Here is a 13,367-nt window from a genome sequence, read left to right on the forward strand (position 1 = left end):
GATATATTTTGGGTATTGACCCCTTATCAAATATATCATTTGAAAATATCTTTTCCCATTCAGTAGGTTGTCTTTTGTTTTGTTGATGGTTTCCTTTGCTGAGCAAAAGCTTTTTAGTTTGGTGTAGTCCCAATAATTTAATTTTGCTTTTTCTTCCCTTGCCAGAGGAAATATATTTACAAAAATGGTTAATTTTTTGATGTCAAATAAATTATTGCATATGTTTTCTTCTAGGAATTTTATGGTATCAGGTCTCACATTTGTGTCTTTAATCTATTTTAGTTTACTTTTGTATATGGTGTTAGAAGTGGTCCAGTTTCATTCTTTTGCATGTAGTTATCCAGTTTTCCCAGCACCATTTATTGATGAGACTATCTTTTTCCCATTGCATATTATTGCCTCCATTGTCATAGATTAATTGACCATACAGATGTGGGTATATTTCTGGACTCCACTCTCTTCCATTGATCTATTTGTCTATTTTTGTGCACGTGGCATACTGTTTTGATGACTATAGCTTTGTAGTATAACTTGAAATCTGAGATTGTGATATTTCCTGTTTTGTTCTTTTTCAAAATTGCTTTGGCTATTTGAGGTCTTTTGTAATTCCATACAAATATCAGGATTATTTGTTCCAGTTCTATGGACAGTGCTATTGGCATTTTGGTAAGGATTGCACTAAATCTGCAGATTTCTTTGGATAGTATGGACATTTAAAAAATACTGGTATCCCAAAACATGAGCATAAAATATTTTTCCATTTGTTTGTGTTGTCTTCAATTTTTGTCATCAATTTTTTATAGTTTTCAGACAACAGGTCTTTCACCTTTTTCGTTAAGTTTATTAGTAGGTATTTTGTTCTTTTTAGTGCAGTTGTAAATGGATTATTTTCTTAATTTCCCTTTCTGCTACTCCATTATTAGTGTATAGAAATGCAACAGATTTCTGCATATTAACTTTGTCTCCTGTGATCTTACTGAATTCATTTATTAGTTCTAGTAGTTTTTTGGTGGTCTTTAGGGTTTTCTATATGTAATGTCATGTCTTCTGCGCATAGTGAAAAATTTACCTTTTCCTTACCAATTTGAATGCCTTTTATTTCTTTTTATTTTCTGATAACTGTGGCAAGGACTTCCAGTACTATGTTGAATAAAAGTGGTGAGAGTGGACATCTTGTCTTGTTCCTTAGGCAAAAATATCTTAGTTTTTCACCACTGAATATGTTAGCTGTGGGTTTTTCATGTATAGCCTTTATTATGTTGAGGTATGTTCCTTCTAAACCTATATTGTTGAGGGTTTTTCCCATGAATGGATGTTGTACTTTGTCAAATGCTTTTATGCATCTATTGAGATGATCATATGGTGTTTATATGTTCTCTTATTGACGTGACGTGTCACACTGATTGAATTGTGAATACTGAACCACCTTTGCATCCCAGCAATAAATCCCACTTGATCATGGTGAATGAAATTTTTTTATTGTTTTTTCAATTTGCCAATATTTTGTTCAGGATTTCTGCATCTATGTTCATCAGAAATATTGGCCTATAGTTCTCTTTTTTTGTAGTATTTTTATCTGGTTTTGGTATCAGAGAAATACTGGCCTCATAGAATGAATTTGGAAGTTTACCTTCCTTTTCTGTTTTGGAAAAGTTTGAGAATAGGTATTCACTAATTTTTAAATGTTTGGTACAATTTACCTATGGAGTTATCTGATCCTGGACTCTTGTTTGTTGGAAGTTTTTTTTTCCTTAGTTTTTATTTAAATTCCAGTCAGTTAATATAACAGTGTAATATTAGTTTCAGGTGTAGAATTTAGTTATTCAGCACTTACATGTAACACCCAGTGCTCATCACAAGTGCTTTTCTTAATTCCCATTACCCACCCAAACTATACCCTCACCCACCTCCCCTCTGGTAACCATAGTTTGTTCTCTATAAAATTACTGATTCAATTGTATTGTTAGTAATTGGTTTATTCAAATTTTCTATGTCTTCCTGATTCAGTTTTCAGAGGTTATATGTTTCTAGGAATTTGTCCATTTCTTCTAAGATATCCAATTTGTTGGCATATATATTTTTATAATTATTCTCTTATAATCCTTTGTGGTGTGTAATATTTTACAATTTCTATGGTGTCAGTTGTTATTTCTTTTTTTCATTTCTGATTTCATTTGAGTCCTCTCTCTCTCTTTCTCTTATTTGATGACTCTGGATAAAGGTTTATCAGTTTTGTTGATCTTTTCAAAAAACCAGCTCCTGGATTCATTGATCTGTTCTATAGTTTTTTAGTCTCTATTTTATTTATTTCTAATATTTATTATTTTCTTTCATCTACTGGCTTTGGGTTTTGTTCTTCTTTTCCTAGCTCCCTTAGGTGTAAAGTTAGGTTGTTTGAGATTTTTCTTGCTTCTTGATGTAGTCCTGTATTGCTATGATTTTCCCTCTTAGAACAGTTTTTGCTGCATCTCAAAGTTTTTGGGCCACTGTGTTTTCATTGTCATTGTCATTGTCATTGTCTCCATATAATTTTTAATTTCCTCTTTGATTTCTTAGTTAACTCATTCATTGTTCAGTAGCATGATTTTTTTGTGATTGATTTCCAATTTCATACCCTTGTGGTCAGAAAAGATATATGATATGATTTCAGTCTTTTTGAACTTGTTGAGACTTGTTTTGTGGCCTAACATGTGATCTATTCTGGGGAGAGTTTCATGTGCACGTGAAAAGAATGTGTATTCTGCTGTGTTAGGATGGAATGTTTTGAATATATCTGTTAGGTCCATCTGTTCCAAAGTATCATTCAAAGCCACTGTTTCCTTTGTTGATTTTCTGTCTGATGTATCCATTGATGTAAGTGGGTGTTAAAGTTCCCTACTGTTAATGTGTTAGTATTGATTTCTTCTTTTATGTCTGTTAATAGTTGCTTTACATTTTGGGTTCTCCCATGTTGGATACATAAGTATTTACAACTGTTTTATGTTCTTGTTGGATTGTTCTCTTTATTTTTTTTAATGTTTATTTATTTTTGAGAGAGACAGAGATAAGAGTGTGAGTGGGGGATGGGCAGAGAGAGAGAGGGACACACAGAAGCGAAGCAGGCTCCAGGCTACCAGGTGTCAGCTGTCAGCACAGAGCCCAATGCAGGGCTCAGACTCACAGACCACAAGATCATGACCTGAGCTGAAGTCGGATGCTCAACTGACTGAGCCACCCAGGTGCCCCTCTCTTTATATTATATAGTGTTATTCTTTGTACCTTGCTACAGTCTTTGTTTTAAAGTCTATTTTGTCTAATGTAAGTCTTGCTATTCTAGCAAGAGTCCATTTGCATGATAAATGTTTACCCATCACTTCACTTTCAATCTGCATGTGTCTTTAAGTTTGAAGGGAGTCTCTTGTAGGGTGTATATACATGGGTCTTGCTTTTTTTTATGTATACCTTCCAGCTACCCTATGTCTTTTGATTGGCATTTAGTCTAGTTATAGGGAAAGTAATTATTGATAGGTATGAACTTACTGCCATTTTTTAACTTTTTTAAATGGTTGTTTTGGTAGTTCTCTGTTCCTTTCTTTTCCTGCTCACATTCTTTTGTGGCTTGATGGCTTTCTTTAGTGACATCCTTGAATTATTTTCTCTTTATTTTTTGCAAATCTATTTTATGCCTTTGATTCGAGTTTACCATTAGGTTCATATATAACATCTTATGCATATAGCCATCAATATTAAGTTGATAGTTGCTTAAGTTTGAACCCATTCTAAAAGCATTAAATTTCTACTCTGTCCACATTTTATGTTTAAAATAGCATATTTTACAACCTTATATTCTGTGAATTCCCTGACTGATTTTTATAGATAAAACTAATTTTACTGCTTTTGTGTTTTAATCTCCATCCTGGTTTTATAAGTGATTACTACTTTTTTTATGTTTGTATTTACCTGTGAATTTTTTTCCTTTCATAATTTTCTTACTTTTTGAGGCATGTTTTAATGTAGAAGTATCTTTCCCACTGCCAATTCCCTTAAGCCCTTTGTATTATGGCCACATAAAGTAAATATTCTTTTCCTGTTTTTTTTTAGACATTTATGGGGGGGAAATGCTTTTTTAGAGAGCTAGGAGTAAAATGTAAACACCATCTACAAGTTGAACATCTTATTGAGAGGAAGATGCATAATAAAAAATATTTACCTTGTGATCTTGTATTATTTTAGATTGTATACAGCCTGCAAAGCAAGGAGAAAAATATCCAATATGATCTCTTCCACATATAGCAGAATATAGTGAAGATGAGCATCTACAATGAGAATTGCAAGGAGCTGTCAGGTTTCCCAACTGTCCTGTTCTGTAAAAAAAGAGATTGAAGTATTATACTTATTAATGTGTATATTAGGATATGAGATACATAAAAATATGCTTATTGAAATAAATTCCTTTTGACGGGTTTATTGGGGTATAACTCAATATGTACAATGAACTATACATAAAGTGAACAATTTGAAATTTTTTGATATATGTATACACTTATGAAATCATCACTATCACCACCACAATCATGTTAACAAACATAATCATCACCCCCAAAATTTCACTGTGACCCTTTGTAATACCTCTGGCCTCTGGCATCCGCAGATCTATGTTCTGTCATTATTCATTAATTTAAATTTCATGAAATTGAATCATATAATATACACACTTTCTTTGTCTGGGTTCTTTATATGGTCTTTGTATGGTGATATGTCTCCATATCTCTTGGGTAAATACTAAAGAGTAGGATGTTTGGATCATATGGTAGGTGCTCATGTAACTTTTTGAGAAACTGTCACTTTTCCAATTTGATTGTGCTATTTTATATTCCCACCAGCAGTGTATAAGAGTTTCAGTTGCTTTCTACATTCCTCACCAACACTTGATATAATCAATCTTTTTAATTTTAGACAGTCTAAGAATATAGCAGCTTCATATTGTGGTTTTTAATATTCCCTTCCCTGATGGCTAATGATGTGAGCCATCCTTCCATGTGCTTATTTCCCATCTGTATATATTTGGTTAAACGTCTGCTCAAATCTTTTGCCCATTTTTATTGATTAGTTTTCTTATTGAGCATTGAAATTTCTTTATATATTCTGGAAACATGTCCTTCACCAGATACATGATTTTTAAACATCTTCTCACAATCTGTGGTTTGTTCTTTTATTCATTTAACAGGTCTTTCAAAGGGCAGAAATATTTTATTTTGACATAGAAAGATTTATCAATATATTTCTTCATGGATCATGTATTTAGTGTCATATCTAAGAAAACTTTGCTGAATCCAAATTTATAAAAAATTTTTCCTCTATTCTTAGAATTCTGTATCTTGTATTCACACTTACAATCCATTTTAACTATTTTATGTGGTACAAGATATGCATCAAAGTTCATTTTTTTTACATATAGATATCTAATTGTTCCATCATCATTTGTTAAAATGCTTATATGTTCTTCACTAAATTTCACATACATCCTATCAAAACTCAATTATCCATTTATACGTGGGCTTATTTCGGGACTCTCTACTCTATCACACTGATATATTCATCTATGTTTATACCAACACAATTTATTACATTAGCTAGTAACTGTTGAAATAAAATAGTGTTGGTACTCTACTTCTACTCTTCATCAGTATTGTTTTTGGTTTTTCTAGGTCCTGTGTATATTGCATGAATTTAAGTTATTTGTAGAATATCTAAAAAAGAAACCCTGTGGGGACTTTGGTTGTGATTACATTGAAAACTACATCAATTTGGAAGGATTAACTTAATATATTGTGTCTTCCAAAACATGAACACGGGATCTCTTTTTAAAAATTTAGGTATTTATGTTAGCTAGGAATATTTTGTAGTAATTATGAATAGGGCTTTCACTTCTTATATTTATCCTTAAGTATTTCTTCTTCTTGATACTATTGCTAATGGCATTTTTGTGTAATATCAATTTCCAGCTGTTTGTAGGTAGTATATAAAAACACCATTGATTCTTGTATGATGATATATTCTTCTACAACATTTTTTTTTCTTAATATTACTGTCAGTAGTGTTTTTGACATTAATTTCCACTTATTTGTAGGTGGTATGTAGAAATACTGTAATCTCTTACATTTTGATCTTGTATCCTACAAATTACTAAACTTATTTTTTTAGTTATAGTTCAGTTATCATTTTTTATAGTTTTATAGTTTTTTGTTATATTTTTAGTTATATAGTTTCTATATAGACAATTGTTTCTTTATAGACAATAAAATAAACCATTTTATTTCTACTTTTCTTATCAGGATGCCTTTTATTTCTTTTTCTTACAGTATTGTAATGGCTAGAACATCCATTATAATGTTAATGTAATAGTACTGAAAGCAGATATCGTTGTTATGCTCCTGGTCATTCAATGTTTCATCATTGTCCTTGAATGTTTCAACATGTCATTCATGTTTTCATCATTTTATAGCAGCTCAGGCTTCTATAGCAAAATATCATAGACTGGGTGGCTTAAACAATAAACACTTATTTCCCACAGTTCTGGAAGCTAAGTCCAAGATCAAGGTGCAGGTAGCTTTGATGTTTGGTGTGGGCTTCTTCCCAGATTGTAGATCATCACATTCTCAGTGTATCCTCACACAGAAAATTGAGGAAAGTCTTTGGTCTATTCCCCTTCTTAAAAGAACACTAATCCCATTATGGGGGTGGGGGGGTCCTACCCTCATGACATCACCTAAACCTAATTATTTCCTTAAGGCTCCACCTCCTAACACTATCACATTGGCTTCAACATATGAATTTGGGGGGGAGGGACACATTCATTCCATAATAATCACTAAGTATAGTATTAGCTGTATGTTTTCATAGTTACCTCCAATTTCTAGTTTCCTAGTTTATTAGGAATAGATGTGGCACTTTATCATGGGCCTTTTTGACATCTATTGTGATTATAGTTTTTTTGATTTTATTAATATGGTGGATTATATCGATCGATTTTCAAATATAAAAGTAATCTTGCATTCCTCTGAAAAATCTTACTTGAACATAATTTATTTTCCTTTTAATATACTCTTAGTTAGGTTCAACTTGCTAGAATTTTGTTAAAAGTTATTGCATCTATGTTCACGACAGAAATAAGCCTATATACTTTTCTTTTCTTACAAAGTTTTTGTCTAGTTTTGACATCAAGATAATGCAAGTTTTATAGAATAAGTTGGGGAGCATACACTCCTTTTCAATTTTCTGGAAGAATTTATGTAAAATCAGATATTGTTAAATGTTTGGTTTAATTCTCCAATAAAACCATTTGGGCCTGGAATTTTCTTTGTCAGAAGGTGCTTAAGTACAAATTTGATTTATTTACTAGATACATACATTTATTTTTTCTTAAATAAATTTGTGTCTTTTGAAGGATTTGCCCATTTCATGGAAGTTGTCAGATTTATGGGCATAAAGTTGTTTATAATATTACCCTACTATCCTTTTAATATTGGTAGAATCTATAAAAATATCACATCAGCTCTCTGACTCTTGATATTGGTAGTTTTCTCTAACAGTTTAGCAATTTTATCCATCTTCTCAAAATTTCATCTGATTACATTTCCTCCATTGTTTTTTATCATTTCTACCTCACTAATTTCTGTTCAAATCTCAATTGTTTCCATTATTTTACTTACTTTGGGATCAATCTGCTTTGATGTTTCTAGTTTTTTAAGGTAGAAACAAATGTCATTGGCTTGAGACTTTTTTTCTTTTCTAACACTGGCTGTACATTTTTCCCTAAGTACTGTTTTAGTGGCATTTTATAAATTTTGTTACATGTGTATTCATTTTCATTCACATCAAAACACTTTACAATTTCCCTTCTGAAAAAATTATTTTAACACGAGTTGTTTAGAACTTTGTTATTCAGTTTCAAAATATTTGGGACTTTCCAGAAATCTTTTTTTATTAATTTGTTTCTAATTTAATTTCATCATGGTTTGAAAATTTAATTTCATTATATGATTTAATCTTTTAAATTTACTGAGACTTGCTTTACAGAATATGGTTTACTTAGGGTTTCGAGTTTAAAAAGAATGTATATTCTTCTTTGACAGGTGAAGTGTTCTACAAATGTCAATCAGGTCAAACTGGTTGTTAGTGTTGTTCAAATCTTATGCATCATCACTGAGGTTTTTTTGCCTACTTCTATTATTAAGAGAAGAGTATTGAAATATCTGATTATATTTGTGGATTTCTACATGTCTACTTACAGCGTCTAAGTTTTTGCTTCACATATATTAAAGCTCTTTCATTAGGTTCATAAAAATCAAGAACTGTTTGAATTCTTGATGAACTGATCATTCAATCATTACATAATGACCTTATTTATTCCTGCTAGTATTATTTGCTCTCAAATCTACTTGGTCTGATATCATACTCCAGCTTTCTTTAGATTACTGTTAATATGATACACCTTTCCCCATCCCTTTACTTATAATCTACTTGTGTCTATATTTGAAGCACATTTCTTTTATGCAACATATACATTGGGTCTTGCTTTAAAAAATCAAATTTAAAATTTTCTGCCTTTTAATTGAGATATTGCAACATTTACATTTAATGTGATTACTACTGTAGTTAGGTTTGAATCTATCCTTTATATTTGTTTTCTTTTTATCTCTTCTTTGTTCTCTTTTTTGCCTAATTTGAGATTAAACAAATGTTTTTGTAAAATTCTATTTTAATTCATGTGTCAGCTTGACTTATTAGCTGTGACTTTGTTATTTTAGTGGTGCTTCAGAGGTGATATTATACATCTTTAATTTAACACAGTTTACCAACATGTGATATTATAGCACTTCATGTAAGTCCATAATATATGTTTATCTGTCTTAAACAATTATTTTTAAAGTGAGTTAAATAAGAAAAAATACTTACCTAAATAATTACCATTTCCTTTGCTTTTCTTTGCTTTGTGTATTTTATATTCTTATCTGGTATTTTACTTCAGCCAGACTTTTTAAACATTTCACGTAGGATAAGTCTGTTGTTCAAATTTATTTACATTTTTTATGTGTAAAGTTATTTCTCCTTCACTTAAAAAAATCTTCACATGTATTTATCTTTGAGAGAGAGAGCACAGGTACAAGTGGGGAAGGGGCAGAGAGAGGGAGACAGAGGATCTGAAGCAGGCTCTGTGCTGTGAGCACAATTTGATTATTATGTAGCATGGTGTAATTTTCTTCATGTTTCTTGTTCTGAGGGTTTGCTAAGTTTCTAGGTCTGTAGGTTTATGGTCTACATGAAATTTTTAAAATTTAAACCTACTTTCTCCAAATATTTTTCTTTCTCCAAGGCCTTCCTTTGGAGATTCCAACTCTGCGCTTGGCTGGCCACCTGAAGTTGTCCAAATCATTGATGCTTTATTTTTGTTAATTCTCTTTTCTCTGTGTTTTTCTGTTGGATGTTTATTATTAATAATTTCAAGTTTAAACTCCTGCAGTGTCTATTCTGTCATTAATCTCATACATAGCATTTTTCTCAAACATCCTGGTTTTCATTTCTCTATGCTCAATTCGGTTATTAAAAATGTCTTTTACTTTTTGAACATATGGAATACTGATATAATAACTGTGTTAACTCTGATAATATTAACATCCATGTCAGTTATGGGTCATTTTTGATCAACTGGTTTAGCTTCTCATTATGGGTTGTAGTTTTCTGCTTCTTTGAATTCCTTACAACATTTTACTGAATATTGGACCTTCTAAATTTTGATCTTTGATGCTGAATATTTTTGTCTTTTTGTGAACATCCTTAAGCTTTGCTCTGAAATTCAGGTAATTTACTTGGAAACACTTTTATCTTTTTTAGTTTGATAGGCAGATTTGATAGGAACAGCCAGAATAGCACTCAATTTACAATTATTATCCACTTCTGAGACAAGATCCCTGTGTATACTTTATGCACTGTGATTTTTGAGGTTTCCTAGTTGACTGATTAAAACAGATATTATTCCCAATCCTGTGTGAGAGGTATGCACTGTAATTCTAATTCTTTTGGCGGACTTGACTCAAGAACTTTTTTCACATATATCATAGTTACTATTGCACTTAATACTTCAGGGGGTCTTCTGCAGATATATCCTCTAATACACAATCCTGTGAACTATAGCCATATTGGTTTTTGAACCCTCAGCTCAATTTCCTCAGTTAAGGGAATCAGGCAGAATCTGTCTCATTCCCACTCCCTGTGCCATGACCTTAAACCTCTATTAAGACAGTGAGCTGGAGGAATTACCTGGTTCACCTTAAATGTTTCTCCTTTCTCATGTATCACTGTCTTTCAATGACTAATTCCAATGTCTTGAAAAACACTGTTTCAATTTTATCAAATTCTTGGTTGTTTTTGGAAGAAGAGGAAATCTGTTATCCCATCTTGGCTGGAAGTGAAAGCTCGGAATTATTTCCAAATATAAATTTAGGATAAAGCCAAAAGGTCTCACTTTATATTATTAAAAACTGCCTATACTTCAAAATACTTTTAGATTGTTATATTCTGAATTTTAAACTATATATTTGAACAATTTTAGGTTTACATAATTGAGCATATACAGAGTTACCATTTTATATTACCAATAGAAGCAAATGTGAGTCTTTGTTACTCTATACCCTTGCTAGCATTTGGTTTTGTCAGTTTTCTGGATTTCAGTCAATGTGTTGGGGTATCTAATTGTTGTTTTTATCTTTAACTCCCTGATGCATATAACACTGAACATATTTTCATATGCTTATTAGCATCTGTATATTCTTAGTGAAGTGTCTGTTCAGATCTTTTGGCCATTTTTAATTGGGTTGTTTCTCTGTAAACTGATGAATTTTAAGAGTTCTTTAAATATTTTGGATATGTCCTGTATCAAATATGTATTTTTCCTCCAATTTGTGCATTGTCTTTTAATTCCATTAAGTGCCTTTCAGAGAGAAAGTTTTTAATTTTAATGACACTTAACATATCATTTTTTCCTTTCATGTTTTTTTTTTGGCGTTGTATATGAAATGTCATCATAAAACCCAAGGTTACCTAGATTTTATCCTATGATATATTACAGAAGTTATAATTTTGTGTTTTATATTTAGGTCTAGAGTCCATTTTGAGTTAGTTTTAATTTTTGTGAAGAGCATAAGTTCTCTCTCTAGATTTTTTCTTTTTCTTTTTTTTTTGCATGTACATTCTCAGTTTTTCTAGCACCATTTGTTGAAAAGACTATCTTGGTTGCAATCCAAGATGGTGACAGTGAGTCTCTAGAACTCACCTCCTACTGAGGACACACCAAATCTACAGCTATACAGAGAAATGCCCCGAGTAACTCGTACAAATAGGGAAAATGAGAAAATACCATCACCCACACTGAAACAGATAGGAAAACCTGAGACACACTTTCAGCATAAACCTCACCCCTGGCCAGTGCCTGATAATCAGGAAGGACCTCCCAACTAGCAACTTCTCCCTAAGCAGTGAAAAATATGGACCCCACTTCTAGTGTGCCAACTTTTAAGACTCACACCTGAGTTACACCTGAGTCTTAAACACACCCAAAACACTTAGTTACAAAAACTATTGGGGCTTGCAACCACAGGTGAACAAGATTGAAAGAAATAAAGAAACATTTCTTAACGGGCTCTGCAGACTCACCATGGCTATCTCCCCATGGGCAAAAAATGCCCATCTCTGTCTGCCTGAAAGATCCTATCTGCGTACTTTAAAACCTGCTACCAGAGGATTAGGCTTCTAATTTAACATCTATCCAGGGGCTCACCACAATCCCCCCAAGAGCCCCTTGATGGCAGGACTCTGATAACCAACAGAGCTTGCAGAGTTCCACAGTACTGCAGCAAACAAAGAAACAGTTCTTAACCAGCTATCCCTACAGGGTTCATGTGTGGGGGGGGGGGGGGGAGAGACAAAATATACCCATTTTTTAGATTTCTCATGAAAGAGGCCTATTTGAATACTTTAAAAGCAGCTGCCTGAAGATCAGGCTTCTAATTTAGAAGGCATGTAGGGGCTGACTGCAATCCTCCCCAGAGATGAGAGAAGCCATCAGACATTACCTTTGCCTTCTCATGTCAGCTCACTACAAACTGCCAGTGTTTCCCTAGAAGTAACTTATACATATGCTGGCATCCCAGCTTTTGTGGCTGCCACCCAAGGGATGGATTTCTGGGTAGTCTGGTTCTCACATCCAAAAGGGCTTGCAGTGATGAGTTCCATGGGACCATAGTAGACAAAGACAAAAAAGCCATTATTAATGTGCACAGGAGTACCCCCTGCTGCTATACACTCAACCCTAACAAAGATGGAGCAGACAAAATAGCTAAACTCCACTTTCTCCCTGGGAGGGTCCAAACTATATTTTATTACTGCCTGAGGTCCAGATTGAGGTCCAATCAGCCTAAATCTAGGTGTTGACTAGTGTCCCTTTGGGACACTGACAGGTCTAGGCACATCCTCGACTAACAGGACCCATTAAAAACAAAGAAGGTAGTTTAAACAATCACAAAAGTTTGAGAGACAAGCAAGAGCTCAAGCCTGGCTGAATGATAAATACCATCTATTTATAATTATAGGTAAGACAATAGTTATAGATAAGGTTAACCTGGTTAATAGAGTTATTAAAATAATTATGACTATAAGAATTTGTTAATGCATACACAAGGTAAAAAAATGCTAAAAAAAGACAATAGTTGTAGATAAGGTTAACCTGGTTAATAGAGTTATTAAAATAATTATGACTACAAGAATTTGTTAATGCATACACAAGGTAAAAAGACATAAATTGTGACATCAACAACAAACAGAATGTAGAGTGAGCATAAAAATTTAGAGCTTCAGTATGTGTTCAAGGTTAAGCTCTTATCAGCTTAAAACTGTTAAAAATATAAGATATTTTATGTAACATGCTAACCAGAAAGCAAAAGCCTATAGTAGACACACAAAAGATAAAGACAAAGCAATCTGAGCATACCACTACAGAAAACCATCAAACTATAAGAAGGAAAGCAAGACAAAAAGAAATAGGACTAAAAACCAGCCAGAAACAATTAACAAAATGGCGATATATACATACCTATCAATAATTACTTTAAATGTAATGGACTAAATTCTCCAATCAAAAGACATAGAATGATTGAATGGATTAAAAAAAAAAAAACTGTATGCCTCCTACAAGAGACTCACGTCAGATGTATGGACACACAAAGACTGAAAGTAAAGAGATGAAAAAAGATATTCCATGCAAATGGAAGCCAAAAGAAAGCTGTGGTAGCTATATTTATATGAGACAGAGTAGAGCAAAAACTGTTATAAGA

The 13,367-nt window shown here is 32.5% G+C and overlaps 1 protein-coding gene across 4 annotated transcripts in view; it reads right to left on the reverse strand.

The window, feature by feature from the left end:
- The window catches only part of SLCO6A1 (solute carrier organic anion transporter family member 6A1), a 93,950-nt gene that overhangs the window by 25,733 nt on the left and 54,850 nt on the right, over positions 1-13,367 (reverse strand). For 3 of the 4 annotated variants that reach the window (XM_042944512.1, XM_042944511.1, XM_042944514.1), the window contains exon 9: positions 4,190-4,343. In XM_042944512.1, coding sequence (XP_042800446.1) covers positions 4,190-4,343 — 154 coding nt within the window. The remainder of the gene's footprint in view (positions 1-4,189; positions 4,344-13,367) is intronic. The other variant, XM_042944513.1, reaches the window with a different exon arrangement.

This window comes from Panthera leo, chromosome A1 (assembly GCF_018350215.1).
Source record: "Panthera leo isolate Ple1 chromosome A1, P.leo_Ple1_pat1.1, whole genome shotgun sequence".
Classification (NCBI taxonomy): domain Eukaryota; kingdom Metazoa; phylum Chordata; class Mammalia; order Carnivora; family Felidae; genus Panthera; species Panthera leo.